General features: G+C 43.3%; 2 protein-coding genes across 2 annotated transcripts in view; one reads left to right on the top strand and one right to left on the bottom strand.

Moving 5' to 3' along the window:
- The window catches only part of LOC125446366 (uncharacterized), a 281,544-nt gene that overhangs the window by 228,927 nt on the left and 24,630 nt on the right, over positions 1 to 27,987 (top strand). Inside the window, 2 exon segments of the mRNA XM_059639405.1 lie at positions 2,172 to 2,180; positions 25,165 to 25,720. Of these exon segments, the coding sequence (XP_059495388.1) occupies positions 2,172 to 2,180; positions 25,165 to 25,720 (565 nt within the window).
- On the bottom strand, positions 194 to 12,045 carry LOC132206003 (zinc finger protein 239-like). The gene is made up of 2 exons (XM_059639680.1): positions 12,020 to 12,045; positions 194 to 4,906 (listed from the first exon to the last, which is right to left on the bottom strand). The coding sequence occupies exon 2, from the start codon at positions 4,673 to 4,675 to the stop codon at positions 3,740 to 3,742; it is 936 nt and encodes a 311-aa protein (XP_059495663.1). The 5' UTR covers positions 4,676 to 4,906; positions 12,020 to 12,045; the 3' UTR covers positions 194 to 3,739.

Genomic DNA, 27,987 nt, shown 5'->3' with positions numbered 1-27,987 from the left:
TTCTGATGTAGGGTCATCTCAAGTGTAACGTCAACTGTGTTTCTCTCCACAGATGCTGCCAGACCCGCTGAGAATGTCCAGGTTTTCTGATTTTATTTCTTTAAAGCACAGAAACACACCATTCGGCCCAGCTGTTTTCACCTGATACTTCTGCTAGTGACGTGAGCTTTCACCCTTTCAGCAGATCCTTCTATTCTTTTCTCACTCATAGACTTAACATGCTTCCCAACAAATACACCCAAGCTATTTCCTCAAGCATTCCCTGGAGGAGCCAGTTCAACATTCTCATCATTCTCTTGGTGGAGACATTTCTCCTGAATTCCTCATTGGATTTACTATTGACCATCTTATATTGATGGGGCCTAGTTTTAGACTCTCCACACAACAAGAAAAAGAATCTTCCTTCCATTTACCCTTAAGTTCTTAACTTGAAAGATTGGGAAAACTACTATTATGTCAGCTCTTAGCCTTTTCTTTTCTCAGGAATACAATGATGGTCTGTTCAGTCACTCTGAAAGTTACAATCTCTCAATTCTCAATCTCACCCTTATCAATGGTTTTTACACCTTGTCCAGTTCCTCAAAGTCCTTTTTCATATGGAGATCAGTACTGTGCACAGCACTTGAGCAAGATCTGTGTAAGGTTCCAGACAAGTTCATAAGAATATCTCTGCTCTTCAATTCTATTCCTTTATATTACGGCACAGTGTTTGTAAAGGAAAGTGGTTTTGATTCCCTGTTGACATATTTGTGTAATTAACAAGACTTAATTTATTATCTTGTATGACATAGAAACTCAGTGATGAAAAATCTTAATTCGTCTGCAGTAGGAGGTTGTTGAGAAAATCTTTTGGTTGCCATCTCTTTAATTGCCAAGGTTGCACCATAGTTTAAAGAAAGCACATGGGAGTGAACTGAGGCTGTAGTTGGAAAGATTTGACACGTTTTGATTTTATTGAGCTGAGCTTTTTATTCTGTCCAATTCAGAGTATAAAGTTCAACAGTTCAGGATTTCCCGTTCACTTTCGCTGAATGGATATTGTGCAAGTTAGTTACAGAAATGCAAAGACAGGAATTTCAATTGACAGAGGTAGATGTGGCAAGGTTGTTTCCCCTTGTGGGACAGTCTAAGATCAGAGGGCATAATCTCAGAGTAAGGAGCTGCCCATTTAAGACAGAGATGAGAAGGAAATTCTTCTCTCAGAGGGTGGTTAATTTGTGGAACTTTTTAACTCAGAAAGCTATTGAGTACCTTCGAGGCTGACACACCAGTAAGGCAGTCAGGTGTTGTGGGAACAGACAGGACAGTGGAGTTGAGAATCAGATCAGTCATCATCTCATTGAAGGGTGAGGTGGTTCGATGGACTGGTTGGCCCATTTCTACTCTTATCTTTTATGAATTTATATAGGTTTACATCATGGTTGTTCTCGGGCTAGGTTACAACATCTGCAGGACTGGAACATAAATTAATTGCATTGGATTTTGATACCTTGTAATAAATTTCAGACTTTCAACATTCACAGTATTTTGTCATTGGATTACAAGAACTGGGTGTGTGTACTCAAGAATAAGTATAGACTATGGGGTGATTTCAGAATAATAGGTTTGTTATGCTACAGTTGTGTAAGGTATTGGTGAGACCAAACTTGGAGGATGGCGTGCAGTTTTGGTCTCCTTACTTAAGAGAGACCATAATTACATTAGAAGCAGTTCAAAAAACGTTTACTTGACTGATTCTTGTACCTGATACCTGATGAGGAATGATTGGATAGGCTGGGCACATATCCGTTGGAAGTTTAGCAGACTGAGAGGTGGCCTTATTAAAATATTTGGACCCTGAGGGGACTAGACAAGATGGCCCTGAAAGTATGTTTTTTCCTTGTGGGAGTCATTTGAACTAGGGGATACCATTTTAAAACAAGCAGATTCTCTTTTAAATCAATGAATGAATGCTGAAGGTCAATTAACTCTTCCCCAGGGAGCAGTGGAGGCAAGGTCACTGGATATTTTAAAAGTAGGTGTTGATAAATTCTTAACTAACAGTGGGGTCAAAGGTAATTGGGGAAGGCAGGCATATGGAGTTGAGGCCAAAATCAGATCAACCATGTTCTCACTGAAAAGATGGCTTAAGGAGCCAAATCGCCTTTACTGCTCCCAATTCATATGGTCAGATGTAGTCAGTAGGATTGATCTTTAATAGTCACCAGGGATGATCTATTGCGGTGAAACCCTTGTGCTGAACTAACATGGCTGATCTAGACATAGAATCATAGAGTCATAGATTAACTCAGCATTGAAACAGGCCCTTCAGCCCAAACTGGTCCATGCTGGCCATGATGCCGACATTTGGTCCATATCCCTTTAAACCCTTCCCATCTGTGAATCTATCCAAATTTTTTTTAATGTTGCTATTGTATCTGCCCCAACAACTTCCTCTGGCAGCCCATTCCATATACACACCACTCTCTGCGTGAAGATGTTGCCCCTGAGGTCCTTCTTAAATCTTTCCCCTCTCAACTTAAAACTATGCCCTCTGGTTTTCACTTCCCCAGCCCTGGGAAAATAGACTATATGCATTTATCCTATCTATGCCTCTCATGATTTTATACACCCCTTATTCTACTATGTTCCGAGGAATAAAGTCCTATCCTAGCCAATCTCTTTCTATAACTCAGGGCTAGTAGTCCTGGCAAAATCCTCGTAAATATTCTTTGCACATTTTCCAGTTTAACTATGTCTTTCCTATAACAGGGTGACCTAAACTATACATAATGCTCCAAGTGCAGCCTCACCAATGACATATATAACTGTAACATAAGATCCCAACTCCCACACTCTATACCTCGACCACTGAAGGCCAGCACGCTAAATGCCTTCTTCACCACCCTGTCCACCTGTGATTCTGCTTTCAATGAACTATGTGCTTGTACTCCTAGGTCCCTCTGTTCCACAACACTCCCCAGGACCTTACCATTTACTGTAATAGTCCTATCCTGGTGTTACTTTCCAAAATGCAATACCTCACACTTATCTGTAGTGAATTGCATTTGCTAATCTTCAACCCATTTCCCCATGTGATGAAGATCCCTCTGTAATTTTTGATAATCTTCTTTGCTATCAATGAATCCTCATAATTTTGTATCATCTGTAAACTTACCAATCATGCCATGAACGTTCACATCCACATCATTTATGTAAATAACAAAAACAAAGGTCTTGTGTTGCACTTTGTTGTCAATGGCAGCCTCTTTAGAGAGGTGTCCATTGAGGAAGTGCTGAACATTTCCAGAGTCTCTAATTTAATACATATGGGAGGACAATACTTGGCCGACCACATGTTAATGTGTAAATTTTCTTTTGACACAAGAATTGAAGAGATTGAGACAACACACAAATCTGTTGCAGTGTGAACAATGACAGTGCAGTCATTTGCAAACTGAACATCATAAGAATCCCATGGTGGTCAGTTTAATTTTGACAAAATTATGACAGTTTTATTACTAAATTCACACTGTTAGGGTTCTTTCCCTTGATGTACCGGAAATAAACTCTGTGAAAGGCTTGTCACACACCTCACTCCTGAATGCTTGGTCATCAGTGTGAATCTATTGTTGCTTCAGGAAATCAGATGAGTGGGTGAAGCCCACCCGCAAATGTTGCCCCAGAAGAGTTTCTCTCTGGCGTCAAAGGAGAGTCCAAGAATGTAAACAGCTCAATTGTAAATCCTACAGTTGAAGGGTTACTCCCCTGCATGGATTGTCTGATGCTGCAAGATGCTTTGTAACTGTGTGAAGGCTTTCTCACAAACATCCCCAGTGAAGCGCTTCTCCCTTGTATGAATACATTGGTGTACACGGAGACTCATTAAGTGAGAGAATGATTTGTCGCACATCTCACACCTGAACGGTCTCTCCCCTGTGTGACTGCGGATATGTACCCGGAGGCTCGAAGAGTAGGGGAAGGATTTGTGGCACAACTCACAAGTGAATGGCTTCTCCCCTGTGTGAATGCGTTGGTGTGTGTGCAGACTCGATGATTGTGAGAATGACTTCTTGCACACCTCGCACTTGAAGGGTTTCTCCCCTGTGTGAATCCTCTGGTGAATCAGCAGTTCCGAAGATTCAATGAAAGATATCTTGCAAACCTCACACCTGAAGGGTTTCTCCCCTGTGTGAATACTCTGGTGCATCAGGAGTCTGGTCGATGTGGCATAAGCTTTATCACATACCTCACATTTGAAGGGTTTCTCCCCCGTATGGACTGCCTGATGGACCTGCAGGCTGGATAACTGTGAGAATGATTTGTCACACACCTCACATGTGAATGGTTTCTCCCCTGTGTGGATACGTTGGTGCACACGGAAGTTCGATGAATCAGAGAACGATTTCTCACACACCTCGCATGTGAACGGTTTCTCCCCGGTGTGAATGCGTTGGTGTCTGTGGAGATTCATTGACCTTGAGAATGATTTATGGCATACATCACACGTAAACGATTCCTCCCCCTTGTGAATACACTGGTGTTTGAGGAGGGTCTGTGACTGCGAGAATGATTTGTGGCACATCTTGCACTTGAAAGGCTTCTCCCCAATGGGAATTTGGTGATGTCCAATGAGTGTTAATGACTGTGTGAAGTCTTGGTCACACAACTCACTGTTCAACGGTTTCCCTCCCATGTCACTGCTCAACAGATGCACTTTGCAACTTTGGTAATTTAAGGAGCATGTGGAGCCCTCCTCACATTTTGAACAACTTCTCCTGTGACGGAATGAGTCAGTGGTTCATGAGGCTCTGTGAAAGATTGAAGCTCTCATGACACTTGGAGTCCACAGTCCTTGATGATGGTCAGGAGCTCACTGCAGTGTCTGTCCTCTCTGTATTCTCTGGTGTGGTACAGTGCAATCCTTCTGTAAAACAGGAAAAGGAAACATGATGTCCTCCAACTCCCTCTCCTCCTTCACCAAATGGCCTGACTCCTCGGTTTGAGACTGTTTCACAGTCTGTTATTCCCCTGTTTTGGGGGGAATCAGATACAAGTCCTTTCTTTATCCTCACTTGACTGTCATACACACTCTGTTTCCAGCAGGGGCACTGCATAGTGAACAGAAGCAGAAATATGGCTACTTTCTTCCCCTTGCCCAGCTCTCCATTTTCCCAGGCACCATAATAACAATGGAAAGGAGAGTCTCCACGAATGTAAAATGGCTAATCAGTTTGTTATGAGCTCATGTCAGCCCATGAAGACCAGTTTTACACTGAGAACATGTACAAAATAAAATCCAGTGGAATGTTAATTTGAAGAAAATTTTGAAGTTTATTCCCTTGTTTTCTAAAATTATTGGAAGAGCCCACACTGAGCAGGAAGTGTCAGAACTGTGGAAAATGTTGCTTCAGTGTAACTGTTTGAAAGGTTCTCGTTGATCCTGGGCAATTAGATTCACTGCACTCACTCAGACTGCACATCCCAATCCAAGCCCAGGCCTTACAGATTGAATGAGGCCTTCATGTAATATCTTTAAAAAAGGCAATGAAAGTTATTGTAACATATGATTCCAGGTATAGCAATTGCTATGGGACTGGGTTAACAATTGAGAGATTGAGAGTTCAAATCCAGCCATAGCAAAGTTACACATGTAGAATTACAGTCAGAAACAGGCCGTTCGGCCCCATTAATCCATGCTGGTGTTTATGCTTCACAGGTGCTCCTTCCACCCCTCTTTATTTCACCCTATCAGCAGATCTTTCTGTTCCTTTCACCATCATGTGTGTATCTAGTTTCCCCTCAAATGCATCTATGCTATTGTGATAAAAATGTATAATACATTCTGTATTCTCTTGGGATAATTGAAGATGGTGGAATTTAAAATCAGAAGGAGAAAATTAAATTTAAGAGTCTAATGATGACCATTAAACCGTTAACAATTATTGAGGAAAAACTCATCTGCTTCATTGATGTCCTTTAGGGAAGAAAACTACTGTCCTTACCTGGTCTGGCCTGCATGTGTTTTCAGACCCACAGCAATGTGGTTGACTCTTAACTGCCCTCTGGACAATTAGGGATAAGCAATAAATGCTGTCTGATCAGCAACACCCACATCCCATGATGGAATTTTTTAAAAAATCACTACCTGAGTGTTTAGATTTTTCAGAAAAGGTAAATTTTTGCTGGTTGCAGTTCTGTGAAGGTAGCTTTTTTTCTGAAAAAGTCAGAAGGTCATTTATAATGTTGAATAAAATGCATAATTTTCAAGAAAACCTGTGACTGTAATTAAATGTCTCAAGATGATTCCATTGGTGTTAATGATTCAAATGTTTTCCATGAGGAATATTTACAGCCACAGAAAGACAGATGGTTAGAGGCCAAAATCACTTCAGAAGGACAATTTCATCCAATCAGAAGGGTAGTTTGTTAATTTTGTTGAAGTATCCAAGCTGAAAGAGTTTTATTTTGTCAACCCTCCATATTGCAATGGTTTGCAAAAGTCTCCTGGCCAACAGAACAGAAAATGAATCCAGACGTTTGTACTGGAAAAATGTCCTCAAGCCACCAAAACCGTTTGACTTAAGACAAGAATGATTCTCCACTGGGATTACGTATCATAAAGAATACTGCAGAGGAAAGAGTTGAATCTTTGATTTGCTATTTATGTTAAGATTTTTCAAAATTATTTTCTCAATATCTTTGTTGTGTCATAAACATATGACCTTTTATTAAAACAGCACTGGCAGTTTCATGTAAATACGTTCAGTGAATGACCACTGTGGTAACCAAAAAATTAAATATGTGATCTATCAAACCAGGTAAATTGATAGCATAATGCTAATGGCACTGGGAGAACAATCCACAGGCCATGGCTAATGTTCTGGGGACATATGTTTGAAATTCATATGGTAGATGGTGAAATTTCAAATCAGTGACATTCCGGAATTAAATGCTTGCCCAATGGCAAATGATCACTGGTCATTTGTTGTAAAAAGCCATCTAGCTCACCAGTCTCCTTCGAGGAGGAAAATATACCATCCTTACCTGGTTTGGCCAACATATGATTCCAGACCCACAAAACTGTGGGTGACTCTTGACTGCCCTGTGGGTACTTAGGGATGGGCAATAAATGCTGGCCTAGCTAGCAATGCCCAAATCCCGTGAATAAATTTTAATAAAAAATTTTCACTCTGGGAACTCAGTGGCCCAATACTACCATCTGTAAGAATCATCATAATTTTCACCTCAACAACTCCAAATGGTGAATGTAATAAGCTTTGGAATTTGTGGGAGAAAGTTGGAAAACATTGCCCTGAAATCCAAATATTGTCCTTCTGCGAACTTGCTACAAGTGCCTGGTCTCCATCCCACAATATGGTTGTCTGAAAATTGCCCTCTGAAGTGGCCAAAAAAACAATGATAAACAATCACTACAAAGTCCAATAATGAGGAAAATCAGGGAGATTGGGATAATCCCGACACTGAGTTAGAACAAGACAAAGGTGATCCCAGCCCAGTAAAAACTGTGAAGTCTCTCTTACCAAGGTTACCAAGGTTGAAGGACATGTTCCCAAGTGAGGAGAGCTGCGCCACAGACTGGTCAAGTGATACTCACTGAATCGTGACAATCTTGGAACATCCCAGGCTCCTCCATCAACATGCCTGGGAATATCCCATCCCATTGGCAGGTGGGTAAGATGTCCATACTGACTCCATGGAGTCTCATGGTTTCACATCAAACAAGTTCAAGGAAAACTACCACTCCCCTCCCAATTGATGAATGAGTCCTTTACCACATTCATCATCACAAGGGAAGCAGATTAAGGACAGATCCCAAAGCTGGGTATCCATGAGGTGCAGAGAGCCAGAAGCAGCAACAGGATTGTATTCCATCACAATCTTATAGAGGGGTGCAGCTTTCATTCCACGATTATCATCAAACTAGTAGATAGGCAGGCCAAAAGCAGCATCAGTGATACAGGGAAATCCCTGGTAATTACAGACCAGTAAGTCTCACGTCTGTCGTCTGCAAGGTGTTAGAAAGGATTCTGAGGGATAAGATTTATGACCATCTGGAAGAGCATGGCTTGATCAAATACAGTCAACACGGCTTTGTGAGGGGTAGGTCATGCCTCACAAACCTTATCGAGTTTTTTGAGGATGTGACTAGAAAAGTTGATGAGGGTCGAGCTGTGGATGTGGTGTATATGGACTTCAGTAAGGCATTTGATAAGGTTCCCCATGGTAGGCTCATTCAGAAGGTCAGGACAAATGGGATACAGGGGAACCTAGCTGTCTGGATACAGAATTGGCTGGCCAACAGAAGACAGCGAGTGGTAGTAGACGGAAAATATTCTGCCTGGAAGTCAGTGGTGAGTGGGGTTCCACAGGGCTCTGTCCTTGGGCCTCTACTGTTTTTTTATTAATGACTTGGATGAGGGGATTGAAGGATGGGTCAGCAGGTTTGCAGACGACACAAAGGTCGGAGGTGTCGTTGACAGTATAGAGGGCTGTTGTAGGCTGCAGCGGGACATTGACAGGATGCAGAGATGGGCTGAGAGGTGGCAGATGGAGTTCAACCTGGATAAATGCGAGGTGATGCATTTTGGAAGGTTGAATTTGAAAGCTGAGTACAGGATTAAGGATAGGATTCTTGGCAGTGTGGAGGAACAGAGGGATCTTGGTGTGCAGATACATAGATCCCTTAAAATGGCCACCCAAGTGGACAGGGTTGTTAAGAAAGCATATGGTGTTTTGGCTTTCATTAACAGGGGGATTGAGTTTAAGAGTCGTGAGATCTTGTTGCAGCTCTATAAAACTTTGGTTAGACCGCACTTGGAATATTGCGTCCAGTTCTGGTCGCCCTATTATAGGAAAGATGTGGATGCTTTGGAGAGGGTTCAGAGGAGGTTTACCAGGATGCTGCCTGGACTGGAGGGCTTATCTTATGAAGAGAGGTTGACTGAGCTCGGTCTCTTTTCATTGGAGAAAAGGAGGAGGAGAGGGGACCTAATTGAGGTATACAAGATAATGAGGGGCATAGATAGAGTTGATAGCCAGAGACTATTTCCCAGGGCAGAAATGGCTAGCATGAGGGGTCATAGTTTTAAGCTGGTTGGAGGAAAGTATAGAGGGGATGTCAGAGGCGGGTTCTTTACACAGAGAGTTGTGAGAGCATGGAATGCGTTGCCAGCAGCAGTTGTGGAAGCAAGGTCATTGGGGTCATTTAAGAGACTGCTGGACATGCAGATGGTCACAGAAATTTGAGGGTGCGTACATGAGGATCAATGGTCGGCACAACATTGTGGGCTGAAGGGCCTGTTCTGTGCTGTACCGTTCTATGTTCTACGTTTATAGCCCCGGTTTGAACCTAGTGAATGTACAACAGAGAGGTACATCCAAGTTAAGCACCAAGAATAACAGGTAATAAACAGAGTTTAACAGCCTCACAACCAACTGATTTGTACAAAGCTCTGTAGTCCAATCAAACCTCATTGAGAATTGCGGACAAACAGTCAACTAACAGGAGAAGGCAGCTCCATGAACGCCTCCATTCACAGCCATGCTGGAGCCCAGCTTTTGACGGCGAGACACAATGTTAAAGTGTCTTCAGGAAATGTATCGAGTGGATGATCAAACCCACCCCTTCCTGAGGAGCTGGGAGAACTCCCCTCCAGAACACACCAATTTCCTCCCCACCTCCACAGTCAAGAAGGCTCAGCTCAGATTGTCATGAATGCAAAGTTTGTAAGATTGTTATGCTATAAACTATCTTTGCAATTTAAGGTAAAACAAAACAGTTTTAAAAGGAAGGTTGTGAGGACGTTATATAACTAACCAGCAACAGGCCAGGTAGGTTGGTTACCATGGGGACAGGTTGTAACTTGTTATGATACCTTGAAAAAGACCACAAAAGCTAGGGCTAATTGGAAAGACTTTCTGTCTCTGGGACTACAGGCAGTGTGAGAGACAGGAGTTGGGTGGGGGGGGAGGTGGGGGAAGACGGGCAGACAGACATGCCAAGGGCTATAGCCAGTGTAGTCAGCAGAGAGGAGCGGGTGTCCTTTCTGTGGGCTGCTAGGCAGAATGTGGTTAGGAACATGGACGTTGGTTGAAGAGACACATCCTGTGACAGTTGAAAGATGCAGGAAGATTTGGGCTGGTATGCTGGGGAAAAAAATGTTGGAGACAGCCTCTGTTTTCAAAAAATAAATTCAGGTGATGTGGACTTTGCTGTCTGCACTGGCATTTATTACCCATTCCTAACTGATCTTGAGAAGATGGTAGTGAGCTCCCTTTTGCAGTCCATTTTCTGTAGGTAAACCCACAGTACAGTTAACAAAGAACAAAGAACAAAGAAACCTACAGCACAGGAACAGGCCCTTCGGCCCTCCAAGCATGCGCCGATCAAGATCCTCTGTCTAACCTGTCATCTATTTTCTAACGGTCTGTATCCATTTGCTCCACACCCATCCATGTACCTGTCCAAATAGAATCTTAAAAGACGCTAACGTGTCTGCGTCTACCACCTCCACTGGCAACGCATTCCAAGCCCCCACCACCCTCTGTGTAAAGAACTTTCCACGCATATCTCCCTTAAACTTTCCTCCTCTCACTTTGAACTCATAACCCCTCATAATTGAGTCCCCCACTCTGGGAAAAAGCTTTTTGCTATCCACCCTGTCTATACCCCTCATGATTTTGTAGACCTCAATCAGGTCCCCCCTCAATCTCCGTCTTTCTAATGAAAATAATCCTAATCTACTCAACCTCTCTTCATAGCTCGCACCCTCCATACCAGGCAACATCCTGGTGAACCTCCTCTGCACCCTCTCCAAAGCATCCACATCCTTTTGGTAATGTGGCGACCAGAACTGTACACAGTATTCCAAATGTGGTCGAACCAAAGTCCTATACAACTGCAACATGACCTGCCAACTCTTGTACTCAATACCCCGTCCAATGAAGGAAAGCATGCCATATGCCTTTTTGACCACCCTATTGACCTGCATTGTCACCTTCAGGGAACAATGGACCTGAACACCCAGATCTCTCTGTGCATCAATTTTCCCAAGGAGCTTTCCATTTACCGTATAGTTTGCCCTTGAATTTGATCTTCCAAAATGCATCCCTTCGCATTTGCTCGGATTGAACTCCATCTGCCATTTATCTGCCCAACTCTCCAGTCTATCTATATTCTGCTGTAATCTCTGACAGTCCCCTTCACTATCAGCTACTCCACCAATCTTAGTGTCATCTGCAAACTTGCTGATCAGACCACCTTAAGTTCCAGGATTTTGAGCCAGGGTTCAGAGCTGGCAGCGGGCTCAGTACATCTCTCAAAATTCAGAGAGTCAGACATTTACAATCATTCAGTCATGATTCCGTGTAATGAGGAGAAAAAACCATTTGGAGCAGAGGCTTAAACTGGACAGATCCCTGGACAAATGGTGTTCTGCAGAGAGAGGGACACAAAGTATAACGGTGGCATGAGGTGTTTCGTCATATCAGTAGTTAGATAGGGAGTATGCGTAATTTCATTTTTCCATTGCCAAATTGGCATTGTTTAGTCAGTTTAAAATTGAATAGGGTTTTGCTTTGACCTCAAAATATTAAATCTGGTTTTTGAATTCTTTTCTATTGGGTGCTAGGGGTTTAAGAATACCTTGAACAACACAATTAAGAAACAAGTTATCTGGTCATTAATATATTGGTATTTGTGGGAGCTTGCTGCACACACATTGGATACTCGTCTTCTACGTTACAACATGTTACCTTCCTATATTCTGGAATCAGCGAAACTCAGGCTGGAAATCAGGAGGGAAATGTTTCCAATAAACACACTCAATATCCAACACACAGCTCCAGTCAAACAGTTCAGCACAAAGCACCGAGTAAACTGCTCTCTCAGCTGGATCTTCTCACACAGCATAAGGGACATTTCCACCCCTGATTGTCCACAGGACAGTCAGACTGCCTGAAGACTGGTGTGGATATTATGGGATACAATTTGTATAAAAGCTGCTCCTTCACTCACCATCTCCTCACTTGGTTTTCAGTCCCTGTAGGAAGTGAACCAGCTCTGGAAGAGGAAGAGGAGAGAATGGGCAGAGTGGGTGGGCTCTCTGATTGACGTCTCTCACAGCCAATCCAAACATTTCTGCAGCAACATGAGTTTCTCGACTACTCTGCCGGTCCTCTTCCTCTTCCAGAGCTGGTTCACTCAGGATCATCCAGGCTGCAGACGTCATTGATGAGAGCTATAGCGAAGCGGTCACTCCTAAGGTGCAGGCTGCAGGTAGCTGGGTGACCAGCAGAAGAGGTCAAGAGGGAAGGCAGATAGTACAGGTTTACATAGTGGCCATTCCCCTCAATAACAGGTATACTACTTTGGATATTGTTGGGGGCAGTGAGTAGAATGACCTTTCAGGTGCTAGCAGCAGCTGTCAGGTCAGTGGCAATATGACTGGCTCTGAGGCTCAGAGGGAAAGGGTGCAGTCAGATGGAGTGATACTGATTGGAGACTCAGTTGTGAGGAGATAGACAGGAGATTCTGTGGCTGCAGAGGAGACACCAAGATGGTGTGTTGCCTCCCAGGTGCCAGGGTCAAGGATCTCTCTGAGCAGTTGCAAAACATTCTCAACAGGGAGAGTGAACTGTGAGAGGTCATTGTACACATCAATACAAATGACATAAGTAGGCAAAGAGTTGGGGTCCTGTGAAATAAGTATGGGGAGTTAAGTAAGAATTTAAAAAGCAGGACCTCGAGGGTAGTGATCTCTGGATTACTCCCAGTGCGATTTGCCAGTGAGGATAGAAATATAAAGATTGTTCAGATGAAGGCATGGCTGAGGAGCTGGTGTAGGGGGCAGGGTTTTTAGTTCTTGGATCACTGGGATCTCTACTGGGGTAGAGTGACCTGTACAAGAGGGTTGCATTGCATATGAAGCGGAGAGTGTCCAATATCCTTGCGGGGAGATTTGTTGGTGTTACCTGGGAGGGTTTAAGCTAGTTTGGCAGAGGCTGGCCATGGAGAAGTCAGGGGGAAATACGTTAGCCATTAAGAGTAAATTTACTATTCAGGATGGCCAGGGGCACAGTAAAGGGAATGAAAAGACGTCTGGTTTAATGTGCATTTATTTCAATGCATGAGGCCTGACTGGTAAGGCAGATGAGCTAACAGCATGGACTGGCTCTGAGGACTGTGATATTATAGCTGTAGCATAAACATGGCTGAGAGAAAGGCAGGTCTGTGTTCCAGGATACAGAAGCTACAGGAGTGACAGAAGTTCAACTAAGTGAGGAAGGGTCACCCTTCCAATAACAACAGTACTTAGAGACGATATTAAAGGGTCATCAAAAGAGGCCATATGGTTAGAACTTAGAAACAAGAAGGGGATGATCACTCTGCTGGGACTGTATTATAGATCCCCAAACAGCCAATGGGTACTAGAGGACCAGATGTGTCAAGATTGCAGACGCCTGTTGGAGTAATAGAGTAGTATTAGAGATATTAATTTCCCCTGTATTGACTGGGCCACTCAGAGGGTAAAAGGCCTGGACGGGGTGGAATTTGTCAGATGTTTCCAAGAGAGTTTCCTATGTCAATACATAGAGGGTGCAACACTGGACCTCCTCTTAGGAAACAAGGTTGGGCAAGTGACTGAAGCGTCAGTTGGAGAGCACTCTGAGTCCAGTGACCATAACTTTCTTAGTTTTAACATGAAAAGAGATAGAACAGGTTAAGGTGCTAAGCTGAAGTAGGGCAAATTTCGGGGCCATTAGGCAGGATTAAGCAGTGGTCAATTGGGTGAGTCTGTTTGAAGGAAAAGGAACGACTGGCAAATGAGAGGTTTTTAACTGTGATGTCTAGAGTCCAGGGACAGAATGTCCCAGTTAGCGTGAAGCGAGAAACTGACAGGTTTAGGGATCCCTGACTGACGAAGGATATTGAGGCTCTGGTCGGGGTAAAAAACAAGACACACATTGGGTTTAAGCTATCATCTGAATCCCCAGATCACTGTAAAAAGTGCAGGAGCACACTTGAGAGGAAGATCAGAAGAGCAAGAAGAGGGTATGAGATGGATCTGGCAGATAAGGTGAAAGATAATCCCAAGACATTCTCTCGCTGTAGTAAGAATAAGAGGTTGCTAGGGAGAGAATTAATGTCAGTATGGCCATCCACGTGTGCAGCCACAGGAGGTGGAGGAGATTTTTAATGAATATTTCTCAGAATCATGAATGCTAAGGAAATAAGGGAAACAAGTGGGGACGTTTTGGACTGTATACATATTACCAGAAGATGAGGTGTTTGCAGTCTTAAAGTGCATTTAAGGTGGATAAATCCCCTAAGCCTGATCAAGTCCATTCTCAGACATTGTGAAAGGCTGGGGAAGAAATTTCAGAGGCCTTTGCAGAGATTTTTGCTTTATCTTTAACCACCTGTGAAGCCCGTGAAGACTGGAGTGTGACAAATGTTGTTCCATTGTTTTAAGAAAGGTAGCAAAGACAAGCCAGGGAACTACAGGCCGGTAAGCCTGTCATCAGTGGAAGGCAAGCTTGACACACGCGCACGCACACTCTTTCCCATGTGCACACCCGAACTCTCTCCCACGTGTGCACACACTTTCACACTCTTCCACACGTGCTCTCATTTTCTCTCACACGCACACACACTTTCACGAGAAGCATGGCGTTCCAGCCGGAACTCCATCAACAAACACATTGATTTGGAGCCAATCTACCATCCGCTGAGAACAAGAACAGGAAATGACATCACCAGTGCAGGAAATGACATCACCAACCCAAGGAAACCTAACCACATAAATAGAAAGTGGGACATAACACCAGTGCTTTGTTGGAGGCTCACTGATGGTGTTACCTAGAATGGTGATGAAATGTCTGGACTGGGCCCAGCTGGCACCTTCCCCAACTGGTCAGGGGGCCAACTGGGACTGTGCGGGGTGACGACTGCCGGGGCATTTCTTCTTTGTTTGTTTTTTTTCCTTTAGTTGGTGTACGTACCCCCTGGGTAACCTGGAGCGGCTTGCATGACTGGGTAGGTGTATAAATATGTTTTATTTTTCGTACATCTTTATGAATAAAGTATATTTTTTCAAATAAAAAAGTGATGAAATGTCTGGGAATGAACCTTCCTGCTCAGCGAGAAAACTCACATCCAGAACCTCAACCTGAGCTACAAATCTTCTCAAAACTCGCTAACACTTGCACTCTCTCCCGCGCACACAAACACACTCTCAACCTCACTGTCTCCTGCTAGCGTGCACATACACATTTTAACTCTCTCCTGCACACACTCATACACTGTCGCTCTCTCCTGCACACACACACACTCGCTCTCTCCTGCACACACACTCACACACAGACATACACTCTCTTTCCCCCTGTCTCACATACACACTTGAATCTATGAGGTGAATTTGTATTTGCTGATACATTCTATTTTGTTCAGAAAGCACACAATTTCTAGGCAGTTGGTCAATGTGGTGTTTTGTAATCTCCTACTTTAGAAATTAAACCAGTCTGTCTCCAAACTAAAACACAGATTCCCAACAAGGCCTCACACCTAACATGCACTGTCTAACCTAAAATTTCACCCTGTCTCCAGACAGTGACTTGAAAGGAATTTGTGGATTTATGTATGCATATTAATCAATTAAAACCTTCCAACTGATTAAAGATTTAACAGCATCTTACATTGGTTTAATACATTCTCATCAATGGTGTGACCCTTTGATCTTTTACTTATAAATTCTGTGTCTGATACTAGCTCTCTCTCACTGATACCTGACAAAGCAGTTGGGCTCCGACAGCTTGTGTTTCCTATTGGACTATAACCTGCTGTTGTGTGATTTCTGATCTTGATCAGATGGACAAGTGGGCTTATGATCGGCAAATGCAATTCAGTACAGGTAAGTGTAAGGTATTGCACTTTGGAAAGTCAAACCAAGATAGGACTTATACAGTAAATGATATGGTCCTGAGGAGTGTTGTGGAACAGAGGGACCTAGGAGTACAAGCACATAGTTCGTTGAAAGCAGCAACACAGGTAGACAGGGTGGTGAAGAAAGCATTTAGCGTGCTCGCCTTCATCAGTCAAGGCAATGAGTATGGGAATTGGGACTTTATGTTACAGTTGTACAAGTCACTGGTGAGACCGCACTTGGATTATTGTGTACACCTATTATAGGAAAGACACAGTTAAACTGGAAAGTGTACAAAGAAGATTTCTGAGATGTTGCCAGGACGAATAGGGCTGAGTTGTAGGGAGAGGTTGGCCAGGATATGTCTTTATTCCTGAGAACATAGGAGATTGAGGGGTGACCTTGTTAAAGTATATAAAATCACAAGAAGCATAGATAGGATGAATGCAAATAGTCTTGTTCTCAAGGATGGGGAATTGAAAACTAGAGGGCATAGGTTTAGGTTCAGAGGAGAAAGATTTAAGAAGGACCTGAGCGGCAACTTCTTCATGCAGAAAATGGTGTGTATATGGAATGGGCTGCCAGAGAAAGTGGTTGGGGAAGGTACAATAGCAACATTTTAAAAAAACATTTGGATAAGTACATGGATGCGAAGGGTTTCAAGGGATGTAGACCAAATGTGAGCAATTGGGATTGGCTGAGTGGGCACCATGGTCATCATGGACCGAAGGGTCTGTTTCCATGCTGTATTACTCTATGACACAGTTGGTTTTGTGGGGAGGCAGGGGATAAGTTTTGGGTTATCTTTTCACTTCAAGATGATACTGTAGTAAAGCGCAGAGTTTTGGCAGAGGAAAGCAGGACCACTAGTGCTTCATATCATCCAGTTAAATCTGTGACCGATGGCTAAACAAGTTGTACGCCAATTATGATCAAATCTTCACCCCTTCTTTTGAGGATCAGGGAGATTGATTTGGAGGAAGTGAATAAGGTAATTTTGGGAACAATAATGTAGAAGATGGATATGATGGAAGAGTTGAATCAGGTTGACAGCTAAAGAAATGCTGTGGTGAAAGGAGGACCACAGGGCAGGGAGTTGGGAATTAGAAGACACTGTCCAACTCACTTGCAGGAATAAGGATCTTCCAGGAATAGAAATTGATCAGTTCATGGAGCCATGTGATCACTGAATCTCTGTAACCATTGGGTTTATGTGATGGAATCAAGCTCCATCCATTGTCACTGAAGTTTGGTGAATTGGGAGCCAGACTAAAGCACATGTTTTTTTTTTAAAAAAAGAAACTTCTGTCTGTGGTGTTCTGCAAGAGTTACCCTGATTTAATTGTGTCTGTGTGTAGAGTGATCCAGCTCTCAGGAGCGGGTTTCAAATAGAATCAGATCCTGCTTTAGTTGAGGATCTGTCTATAATTCACATCCCCTTCAGGTAATGAGCGTTTGACTAATACCACAGGGAAGTTTGTACTCTCCTGTCTGGGAGGATGACTATTCTGAGTATGAGCAGTCAGTGGGGATGAGTGTCTGCAGACCTGAGTTCCTTTAGCCTGTCATACCTGCATGTAATAATGGTGTGATACATTCACCTTAGACTTTTCTGTTCTGGGAAAGATCTTGGAATAATTTTCAAACACTTTATTATTTTGGTTGATTCAAAGTTTGATATAACTTGAAAGTTGTTGTTCCTATTATTTTATCAATCTTCTACACAAACTTATAACTGACAATAAATTCACTTTTTATCGACACCAATCTACCTGGTTTATCAACATGGTGTGTTCTTTTTCACTGAAACACAGTAAGAGTCCTGCACACATAATATTCACTCATATCACTATGGGCTGAGGTAGCTTCTCTATGTATAAGTTTTTAACTTTCAGTTCACAGGACTCAAAATTTGCATCTTTATGTCAACTTTCACAAAGTTAGTGCATAAGAAATTATGACAGGGCTAATGAAATGCTTTTACAAGAGTACTTGCAGTTAGAATGTACCATAAATGGTACCAGTAAACATGGTAACACAGCAAACTCCCAAAAAATTAAATGAGAAATGAATAGATAATCAGTTTTCTCACATGGATTGTGGGATTCATATTGAACAGGACATCACAAATAACTCCCCTACTCTTCCATGACTTAATCATTGGATCTTCTGAGAGGACAAGCAGGTCTTGATTACGTCATCTAAGAGGATAGTACCTCTGACAGTCCTGCACTCCATTGCTACTGCATTGGGGTGTCGGCCTCAGTGCTCAAGTCTCTGGAGTGAAACTTGAACGCACAGTCTTCTGAGTCAGAGACAAGAGTACCACGTAAGCTATCTGTCAATAATTTGTCATTATTTCTGTCATTTAGATTCACTCATTCTCAGAGGGGTTAAGTCCCAAGGCTGTGTATAGAAAGTTTCTCCCTCGGTATACTGGCAGCCTAAAGGTTTGATTGGGTTTAAATTTGTAACAACTTAGAGCTGCAGGTGTCAGTGTCATCTTTGTGCCTGGGTTCCTGAAGCTGTGAAAGGTGGTAAAGCGCCTGAGATCAGCTGGAATGGACATCTTAAGGGATTGTTGTCAGTCAGTGCGGCTGATGGACCATCCTGCTTTCATCCACTTCATAAAGTTCCATTGTTTAGTCACAGTTTGAACACTGTAGCAGCAATAAAACTTGAGGAATAACCTACTCTTTCCAGGAAAGCTCTGCATTGGTTTTGATGAGGATTTTGAGCTCATTTTCAAATCCCTGCCATGACCTCACCCCTCCCTATCTCTATAATCTCTTCCACTCCTCAGTAGTGCACTGGAGTATTGGCCTTATTAGCTGTGCTCAAGTCCTGGAGTGAGACTTGAACCCACAAGTCTCTAACTCAGAGAACAAAGTGATGGGTCCCAGTCCAAATCCAGATGAATTAATTCATGAACTTCATGGATTAGCTTCATTGTCAGGGCTCAAAGCTACCTATCCAAACTCTCCTACAATTTATTGAAAACCAAACATATTGTGAAATGAATTAAGAAATTATCCAGTCAATGTTTACTCTCCATCTGTTAAGAAGCCAATCACAGACCAGTGTCACCCTTAAATAAAATTGCTTTCATTGGCCATATATGTTAGTGGGATGTTGAAAAACTGTTTTAGGCTTATACATGGGTGAATCACAGTATTCTTCCCCAAGAGAGAATGGCCAAAATAATCTGAATGTATTGCTTGTTGAACAATATCACTCAAACATGCTCATTCTGCGACAGCCCACAATAGCAGAGGTGAATGGTCCAGAAAATCATGTGAGAGGAACCAGACCTGGTGAAAGTTGAACATCAGAAAGTTGTACATACACAGGAGGTGACTGACTACGGATGGGGCAGGGCTGTCAGACATCAACTCAAGGAGTATTGACACACACAATGAGCTCCACCTCACTTCCTGAGTCAACTTGCAGATCTTAGAGACATTTGGTTGTTGGGAAAGCGTGTATACATTTATAGACAAACATGGATAAAATGACAGGAAAGTATAGGATTGATTGCTTTTTGGCCCTCCAAGCCCGCACTGACACATTTTGCCCTTCCATACGAAAACTGTATTCACTTACAAGGTCTATATCCCTCTCTTCCCTTCCTATTCACAGGTATGTGTAGATGCTTCTTGAATGTTGCTGTTCTGTCTGCTTCCATCACCTCCTCTGGCAACATGTTCCAGGCACTCACCACCCTTTGTGTGAAAAATTTGCCTTACATATCTCTTCTAAACTTTACCCCCTTGCACCTTCAATCTGTGCCCCCTTGTAACTGATCCCTCCACCCTGGGAAAAAGCCTCATACTTTCCGCTCTCCATGCCATTCACAATCTTATAAACTTCTATCAGGTCGCCCCTTCACCCTCTTGCATTCCAGTGATAACAAACCCAATCTGTCAAACCTTCTTAGCTCAGATTCACTATACTAGGCAACATCCTGGTAAACCTTTTCTGTATCCTCTTCAAGGTATCCACATCCTCCTGGCACAGTTCTGTACATAATATTCCAAGTGTGGCCTAACTAAAGTTCAATAAAGCTTATCCTTATACTCAATGCCCCTTCCAATGAAGGCAAGCATAAGTCTGTTTTACTACTTTATATACCTGCGCTACCACCAACAGATACATTAGATCAGGTTGAATGAAGTGCAGGTGAATTTCTGCTGGATTTGGAAGGATTGTTTGGAGCCTTAGGTGGAGCTGAGAGGGGAGGTTTGGGGGCAGGTGTTGTACCTCTTGCTGAGGATAAACTAGTCTTCGTTCAGGTGACACAAGCTCATTGTGTATTTAGCATCCATTTTACACTCCACGTGACTGGCTTTTTCATTGCCCACATGGTATTTGGGAAGATGGGGTTTTATTGGAGGAAGGAAAGTAGCCACATTGTCTGCTTCTGGTCACTATCCAGTGTCCCTGCTAGAAACAGAGCATATGTGACAGAAGAGTGAAGAAAAAGAAAGAACTTGTAACTGATCACCCCACAGGGGATTAGCAGACTGGCAGTCACTGTGGAACAGTCTCGAACTAAGTAGTCCGCCCCTTCAGCAAAGGAGGACAGGGAGTTGAAGGAAATCCTAGCGCGGACCAGGAAGTGAACTAATATATTTGGGCAGTGGCTAAACCCAAAACACTACATGTTTAGTGTCTTCCACCCATCCTCCTCCTCGAACCAAAGAAAAAGACTGTGTGGAGGGTCGGTAAGTTAAGGCTTTATTTTTTATTCTTCTAGAAATCTAGAGTGGAGGGAATGGAAGTTAGGGCAGTTGCATGCTCCTCTTGCAGGATGTGGGAGGTAAGGATCACTACTGGTGTCCCCTCTGACTTCACCCGTGAGAAGTGCACCCAACTCCATCTCCTCACAGACCGCATGAGGGAGCTGGAGCTGGATGAACTCCGGATCATTCAGGAGGCTGAGGGGGTGATAGAAAAGAGTTATAAGGATGTGGTCACACCCAAGGTACAGGAAAAAGCTGGGTGACTGTCAGGAGAGTTAAAGAGAATAGGCAGACAGTGCAGAGACCCCTGTGGCTGTTCCCCTCAATAATAAGTATACCGAATAAGGATATTGTTGGTTGGAGGGGGTGGGGAATGACCTATAAGGGGAACACCATAGCAGACAGGTCTCTGGCACTGAGCCTGGTACTGTGGCACAGTGGGAATGGGGAAGAATAGGAGAGCAATTGTAGTGGGGGATTCCACAGTAAGAGGCACAGACAGGCAGTTCTGTAAACACGAATGAGATGAATGGATGGTATGTTGCCTCCCGGGTGCCAGGGTCCGTGATATCTTGGATTGTGTCTTCAAGATCCTGAAGGGGAGGGTGAGCAACCAGCAGGCATGGTACACATCGTACCAATGACAGAGGTAGAACAAGGACTGAGAATGTGAAAAAAAATTACAGGGTGTTAGGTTGGAAGCTGAAGTCCAGGGCAAACAGGGTAGTTATCTCTGGATTACTACCAGTGCCACGTGATAACTAGGTAGGAAATAGGGAGAGAATGCAGCTAAACACGTGGCTACGGGGCTGGTGTAAGAGGGAGGGCTTCCATTATGGGGATAATTGGAGCACATTCTGGGGAAGGTGGGACCTGTACAGTAAGGATGGGTTGCACCTGAACCAGAACGGGACATATATCCTGGGAGGGAAGTTTGTTTGAGCTATACGGAATGGTTTAAACTAGATTGGCAGGGGGTGGGTAACCGGATTTATAATTCAGAGGATGAGGTATTCAGCATTCCAACAGACACAACAGGGAGTGAAGTTGTTAATAAAGAAATGCATTCGATGGAGCGTAATTGTGTACACAGAAATGGATTGAGGTGTGTATACTTCAATGTCAGAAGTATCAGAAAAAAGGCAGATCAACTTAGAGCATGGGTCAGTACTTGGAACTATGATGTTGCAGCCATTACAGAAACTTGGATAACTCAGGGACAGGAATGGTTGTTGGAAGTTCCGGGATTTAGATGCTTTAAAAGAAATAGGGAGGGTGGAAAAAGAGGCGAGGGAGTGGCATTGCTAGTCAGGGCTAGTGTAGCAGCTACTGAAAGGCAGTTCGACAGTGATATGTCGACAGAGTCAGTTTGGGTTGAGGTCCAGAACAAGAAAGGAGCAATCACTTTGTTGTGGGTATTTTACAGACCCCGAATAGTTGCAGAGAAAGAGGAGTGGATTGGGAGGTGATACTGGAAAGGTGCAGAAGTCACAGGGTTGTAGTCATGGGTGACTTCAACTTTCCAAATATTAATTGGAAACTTTTTAGTTCTAATAGTTTAGATGGAGTGGATTTTGTCCAGTGCATTCAGGAAGGATTCCTGACACAGTATGTATACATACCAACACTAGGAGAGGCCTGTTTGGATTGGTGCTTGGCAATGAACCGGGCCAAATGTCAGACCTGTTGATAGGAGAGCATTTTGGCGATAGTGATCATACCTCTGTTACTTTTACAATAGCCATGGAAAAGGATAGCTACACACAGCAGGGTAAGGTTTGTAATTGGAGTAAGGGTAATTACAATTCTGTTAGGCAAAAACTGGGTAACACAAAATGGGAACAAATGCTGTCAGAGAAGAGCACGATAGAAATATGGAGATTGTTTAAGGAGTGCATATTGTGTGTGATCAATATGTTTGTCCCTAACAAGCAGGGAGGATGCGGCCGATTGACAGAACCTTGGTTCTCAAGAGAGGTCAAACGACTTGTTAAGAGGAAGAAGGATCGGAAAAGGCTCTAGAGGGATACAAGTTAGCCAAGAAGGAACTGAAGAAAGAGCTAAGGAAAGCTATAAGGGGGCATGAGAAAACCTTGGCAGATAGGATCAAGGAAAACACCAAGGCTTTTTACACGTACGTGAGCCTAAAGAGATAGGAGAGGTCATTAATGAATACTTTTCTTCGCTATTCACAATTGAGAGGGACTCGGGGAGGACAGTGTGAAACAGGCTGGTAGGCTGGAGGAGGTCGATGTTAGTAAGGAAGATATACTAGGAATTTTGAGGAAGTTGAAGATAGATAAGCCCCCTGGGCCTGATGGGATTTCTCCAAGGATTCTGTGGGAAGCGAGGGAAGAGATCACAGGGTCTTTAGCGATGATTTTTCTGTGCTCACTGTCCACAGGTATAGAGCTGGAAGATTGGAGAGTGTCAGATGTCATTCCCTTGTTCAAAAAAGGGAATAGGAATAACCCGGAAATTACAGGCCAGTTAGTGTTACATCAGTGGTCGGCAAATTATTGGAAGAGGCTCTGAGAGATAGGATTTATGATCACTTGGATAGGCACAGTTTGATTTGTGATAGTCAGCATGGAATTATGAGGGGTAGATCATGCCTCACAAACCTTATTGAATTCTTTGAAGAGGTGACCAAACACATGGATGAAGGTAGAGCAGTGGATGTGGTATAAATGGATTTAAGTAAGGCATTTAATAAGGTTCCCCATGGGAGTCTCATGCCAAAAGTAAGGAGGCACAGGATAGGGGGAAATGTGGCAGATTGGATTCAGAATTGGCTGACCCTTAGAAGACAAAAAGGGTGGTAGTGGACAGAAAATATTCAACATGGTGCTCAGTTACAAGTGGTGTACCACAAAGATCTGTCCTGGGTCCTCTTCTATTTGTGAATTTTGTAAATGATTTGGATGTAGGAATAGAAGGTCGGATTAGTAAGTTCGCAGACAGTACAAAGTTGGGTTGAGTTGTGGATAGTGCGGAGGGCTGTTACAAAGGGACATTGACAGGATGCAGAGCTGGGCTGAGAAGTGGCAGGTGGAGTTTAACCCTGAAAAGTGTGAGGAGATTCATTTTGGAAGGATAAACTTTAAAGCAGAATACAGGGTTAACGGAAAAATTCTTGGCAGTGTTGAGGAGCAGAGGGTCCTTGGGGTTCATGTCCACAGTTCCCTGAAAGCTGCCACCCAGGTGGATAGAGTTGTTAAGAAGGCGAATGGTATGTTAGCTTTCATTAATAGAGGGATTGAGTTCAAGAGCTGAGAAGTTATTCTCTAGCTATACAAAAGCCTGGTTCAGCCACATCTGGAGTACTGTGTCCAGTTCTGGTCACCTCATTACAGGAAAGATGTGGAAAAGGTGCAGAAGAGATTTACCAGGATGTTGCCTGGAATGGAAGGTAGGTCTTACGAAGAAAGGTTGAGAGCGCTCAGGCTTTTCTCTTTAGAATGACGAAGGATGAGAGGTAACTTGATAGAGGTTTACAAAATGATCAGAGGTATAGATAGAGTGGACAGCCAGAGACTTTTTCCTGGGGTGGAGATAGCTATTATGATGAGGCATAGTTTTAAAGGGAGTGGAGATAGATATGGGGGAGATGTCAGAGGTAGGTTCTTTACTCAGAGAGTGGTCAGGGCGTGGAATGCATTGCCGGAGAGGGTAGTGGAGTCAGCCTCATTAGGGGCATTTAAGCGGCTATTAGTTAGACATATGGATGATAGTATAAGGTAGGGGTGGAGGTTAGACAGACCTTAGGTTTAGGGTAAAAGTTCGGCACAACATCGTGGACCAAATGGCCTGTACTGTGCTGTGCTGTTCTATATTCCTTTTCTTGTTTTACAGAAGGATTGCACTGTAGTACACCAGAGAATACAAAGAGGATAGACACTGCACATAGATCCCAACCATCACCCAAGGAACAACAACTGTGGGAAAACATCCAGTCCCTTCACAGCATTGCTCAACACAGAGAAGGTTGGGCAGTGAAACCATCATCTGGAAACTGGTTGGGTCAGGGAAGCTTTGACATATTATCTATCTGAACCTGATCAGCCTTTCCTGTGATCAGTCTGGGTGAGACTGTGGAGAAGTGTGAATAGTTCCAAATGTGGTGAGAGCTTCAGCATTTCATTGAGCCTCATCAACTAGTAACTCATTCCTGCATGTGATAGACTGTTCAAGTGTGATTTGCATGAGGAAGACTGTGCAAGCTAATACAACCCTCTAACCCACAGGTTGTAGTACAATTGCCAACGAGTGCAGCTTCATGGAAGAGAAACAATTCAAGTGCAAGGCATTTGACTGATCTCTCTCACATCCATGAATCATCAACATACTCAGACTGGAATACGGCCATTCAAATGTAGGATGTGTGACAAATCATTCTCACGGTCATCAGCACTCCTTGCGCATCAACACACTCACACAGGGGAGAAACCATTCACGTCCAAGGTGTGCATCAAATCATTCTCTGCTTTATCAAGCCTCGGTGTGCACCAACGCATTCACACAGAGGAAAAACCATTTACATGTGAAGTGTGTGACAAATCATTCTCAGTTTCATCGAGGCTGTTGCTCCATCAGAGGACCCACACAGGGCGGAAACCATTCATGTGCAAGGTGTGCAGCAAGTCTTTCTCGCAGTCATCAACCCTCTGCACTCACCAATGCATTCACACAGGGGAGAAACCATTTATGTGTGAGGTGTGTGACAAATCATTCTCAGCATCATCGGCTCTGCATATTCACCAGCGCATTCATACAGGGGAGAAACTATTCCCATGTGAGGTGTGTGATAAATCATTCACTGATCCATCAGCCTTCCGCAGACACCAACTCACTCACACAGGGGAGAAACCCTTCACATGCGAGGAGTGCGATAAATCCTTTTCAAAGTCATTGATCCTCCAACTCCACTGGCGCATTCACACAGGGGAGAAACCATTCTCGTGTGACATATGTGATAAATCGCTCTCTGATTCATCACATCTCCACAGACACCAACGTATTCACACAGGGGAGAAATCCTTCACACGTGAGGTGTGTGACAAATCATTCTCTAAGTCATCAAACTCCCTGCTCCATCACAAAGGAGTAACTTTTCAGATGTAAGGTGTGTGGCACATTATTTTTGAGATGATCAAACGTCTGTGCACACTGATACACATATCAGAGACAAATTATTTACATATGTTGTGTGCAAGAAGTCAGAGAGTCCTCGGACATTCACAGTCTTCAGGGCATTTGTACGAGACAAATCAATCATGTTTGTGAGAAATCATTCTCGAGTTCATTTGTCCTGCACAAACAGCAGAATGTTACATAATATACTATACATGAACTATGCACAACTGAGATGCGTGACAAATCACTGTTGTTCGCACATCTCTATGTTCGTCAACATGTTAAAATGGAAAGAAACCATTCCAGGGTGTCATGTGAATAATCATACTCATTGTCATCAAATTGTTGTTATCTGGTTCATCAGAGAACCCACAGAGGGGAGTAACCGTTTCAGAGTGAAATTTGTGAGAAAGGTTTTGTCAGTTTTGACTTTCCTAAAACACAGGAGAATTCACACAGAGAAGAAACGCTCCTGGTGCAATGTTTGTGACAAGGCTTTCAATAAATATCCATCACCTCCAAAAGCACCAACAGATCCTTACTGGAGAAATCATTTAGGTATGAAGTGTGTGAAAAGACTTTCACAGAATTAACCTCTCTCCATATCTCAATACTCTTATAGGGGAGAAACCAAATTGGTGCGAACTCTGTAATAAAGCCTCCCAGAACATCATGCACACATAACAGGAGGTAGGAGCAGAAGCAGGCTATTCACCGGATCTTGTTTGCTCTGCTGTTCAATGGGATCATGGATGATCTGATAATCCTGACCTCTATTTTCCTGCTTTTTGGTATAACTTTGATTCCCTTATTAATAGGCAGATATTCACTCTCGGCCTTGAATATACTTAACTATACTTGGCACCCCTCTGTGGTAAAGAATTCTAGGTCCATGACCATCTGAGAGAAGAAATTCTTCCTAACTGTTTTAAATGTGTGATACATCATCCTGAGATTAAATCCTTCGGTCATAGACTCTCCCACAAGGGGAAAGGACCTTTTTGCATCTATACTGTCAAATCCCCTAACAACCTTGTATGTGTCAATAAGGTCAGCTCTCATACTTTTCTAAACTCCAGTGGGTACAGGCTCAACGAACTTAACCACTCCTCATGAGACACTCTCTCTATACTTGGGATCGACCTGTGAACCTCCTCTGGACTATGTCTAGAAACATAGAAATAAAGAAGATAGGAGCAGGAGATGGTCATTTGGCCCTTCAAGCTTGCTCCACCATTGATCATCCAACTCAACACCCTATTACTGCTTTCTCCCACAATCTGTTATCCCAGTCGCTCCAAGTGCTATATCTAGCTGCTTCTTCAATACATTAAATGCTTTGGCATCAACAACTTCCTATGGTAATGAACTCCAAAAGCTAACCACTGTGGGTGAAGAAATGTCTCCTCATTTCCATCTACCCTGAATCATCAGACTGTGATGTCTGGTTCTGGACACACCCACCATCAGGAACATCTTCCCTGCATCTACCCTGTCCAGTCCGTCTAGAATTTTCTAAGTCTCTACGAGATCCTCTCGTCATTTTTCTGAGGTCCAGCAAAACAATACCAACCGAGTCAATCTCCCCTCATATGTCATTAACACCCCCCCGCCCATCCCTAGAATCAGCCTGGTAAACCTTTGTTGCTTTCCTGCAAGAGTAAAAGCATCCTTCCTCAGAAAAGGAGACCAAAACTGCACACAATATTCCAGATGTGGCTTCACCAAGGCCGTGTAAAACAGCAACAATATGTCCCTGCTCCTGTGCTTGAAAACTCTCGCAATGAAGGCTAACTTACCATTTGCTTTCTTTACTGCCTGCTGCACCTGCATGCTTACCTTCAGCATCCCACTGCACACTCCTCTCTACCAATTTACAGCCACTATATCTGATACCAGGGAATCTTCGTTTAGACAAGGGGATCAATACTACTCATTGTATTCTGTTGTGGTCTGACTAATGCCTTGTAATAGTATAAGGTCGTAACACATAGGATTAGAAGTGCACCATTCAGCCCACTGAGCCTGCTCTGCTATTCAATGACGTGATGGCTAATTCGATAATCTTAAACCCAATTTTTCTGTCAGTTCCCCATAACTTTTGATTCCTTTGCTGGTTAAGTTTGTCTATCTCTGCCTTGACAATACTTAATGCTCAGCCTCAATAGTCTTCTGCAGTACTA

Source organism: Stegostoma tigrinum, chromosome 34 (genome assembly GCF_030684315.1).
Source record: "Stegostoma tigrinum isolate sSteTig4 chromosome 34, sSteTig4.hap1, whole genome shotgun sequence".
Lineage (NCBI taxonomy): Eukaryota > Metazoa > Chordata > Chondrichthyes > Orectolobiformes > Stegostomatidae > Stegostoma > Stegostoma tigrinum.
The sequence above is the reverse complement of the archived record's forward strand: the minus strand, read 5'-3'. Positions and strand labels throughout refer to the sequence as shown.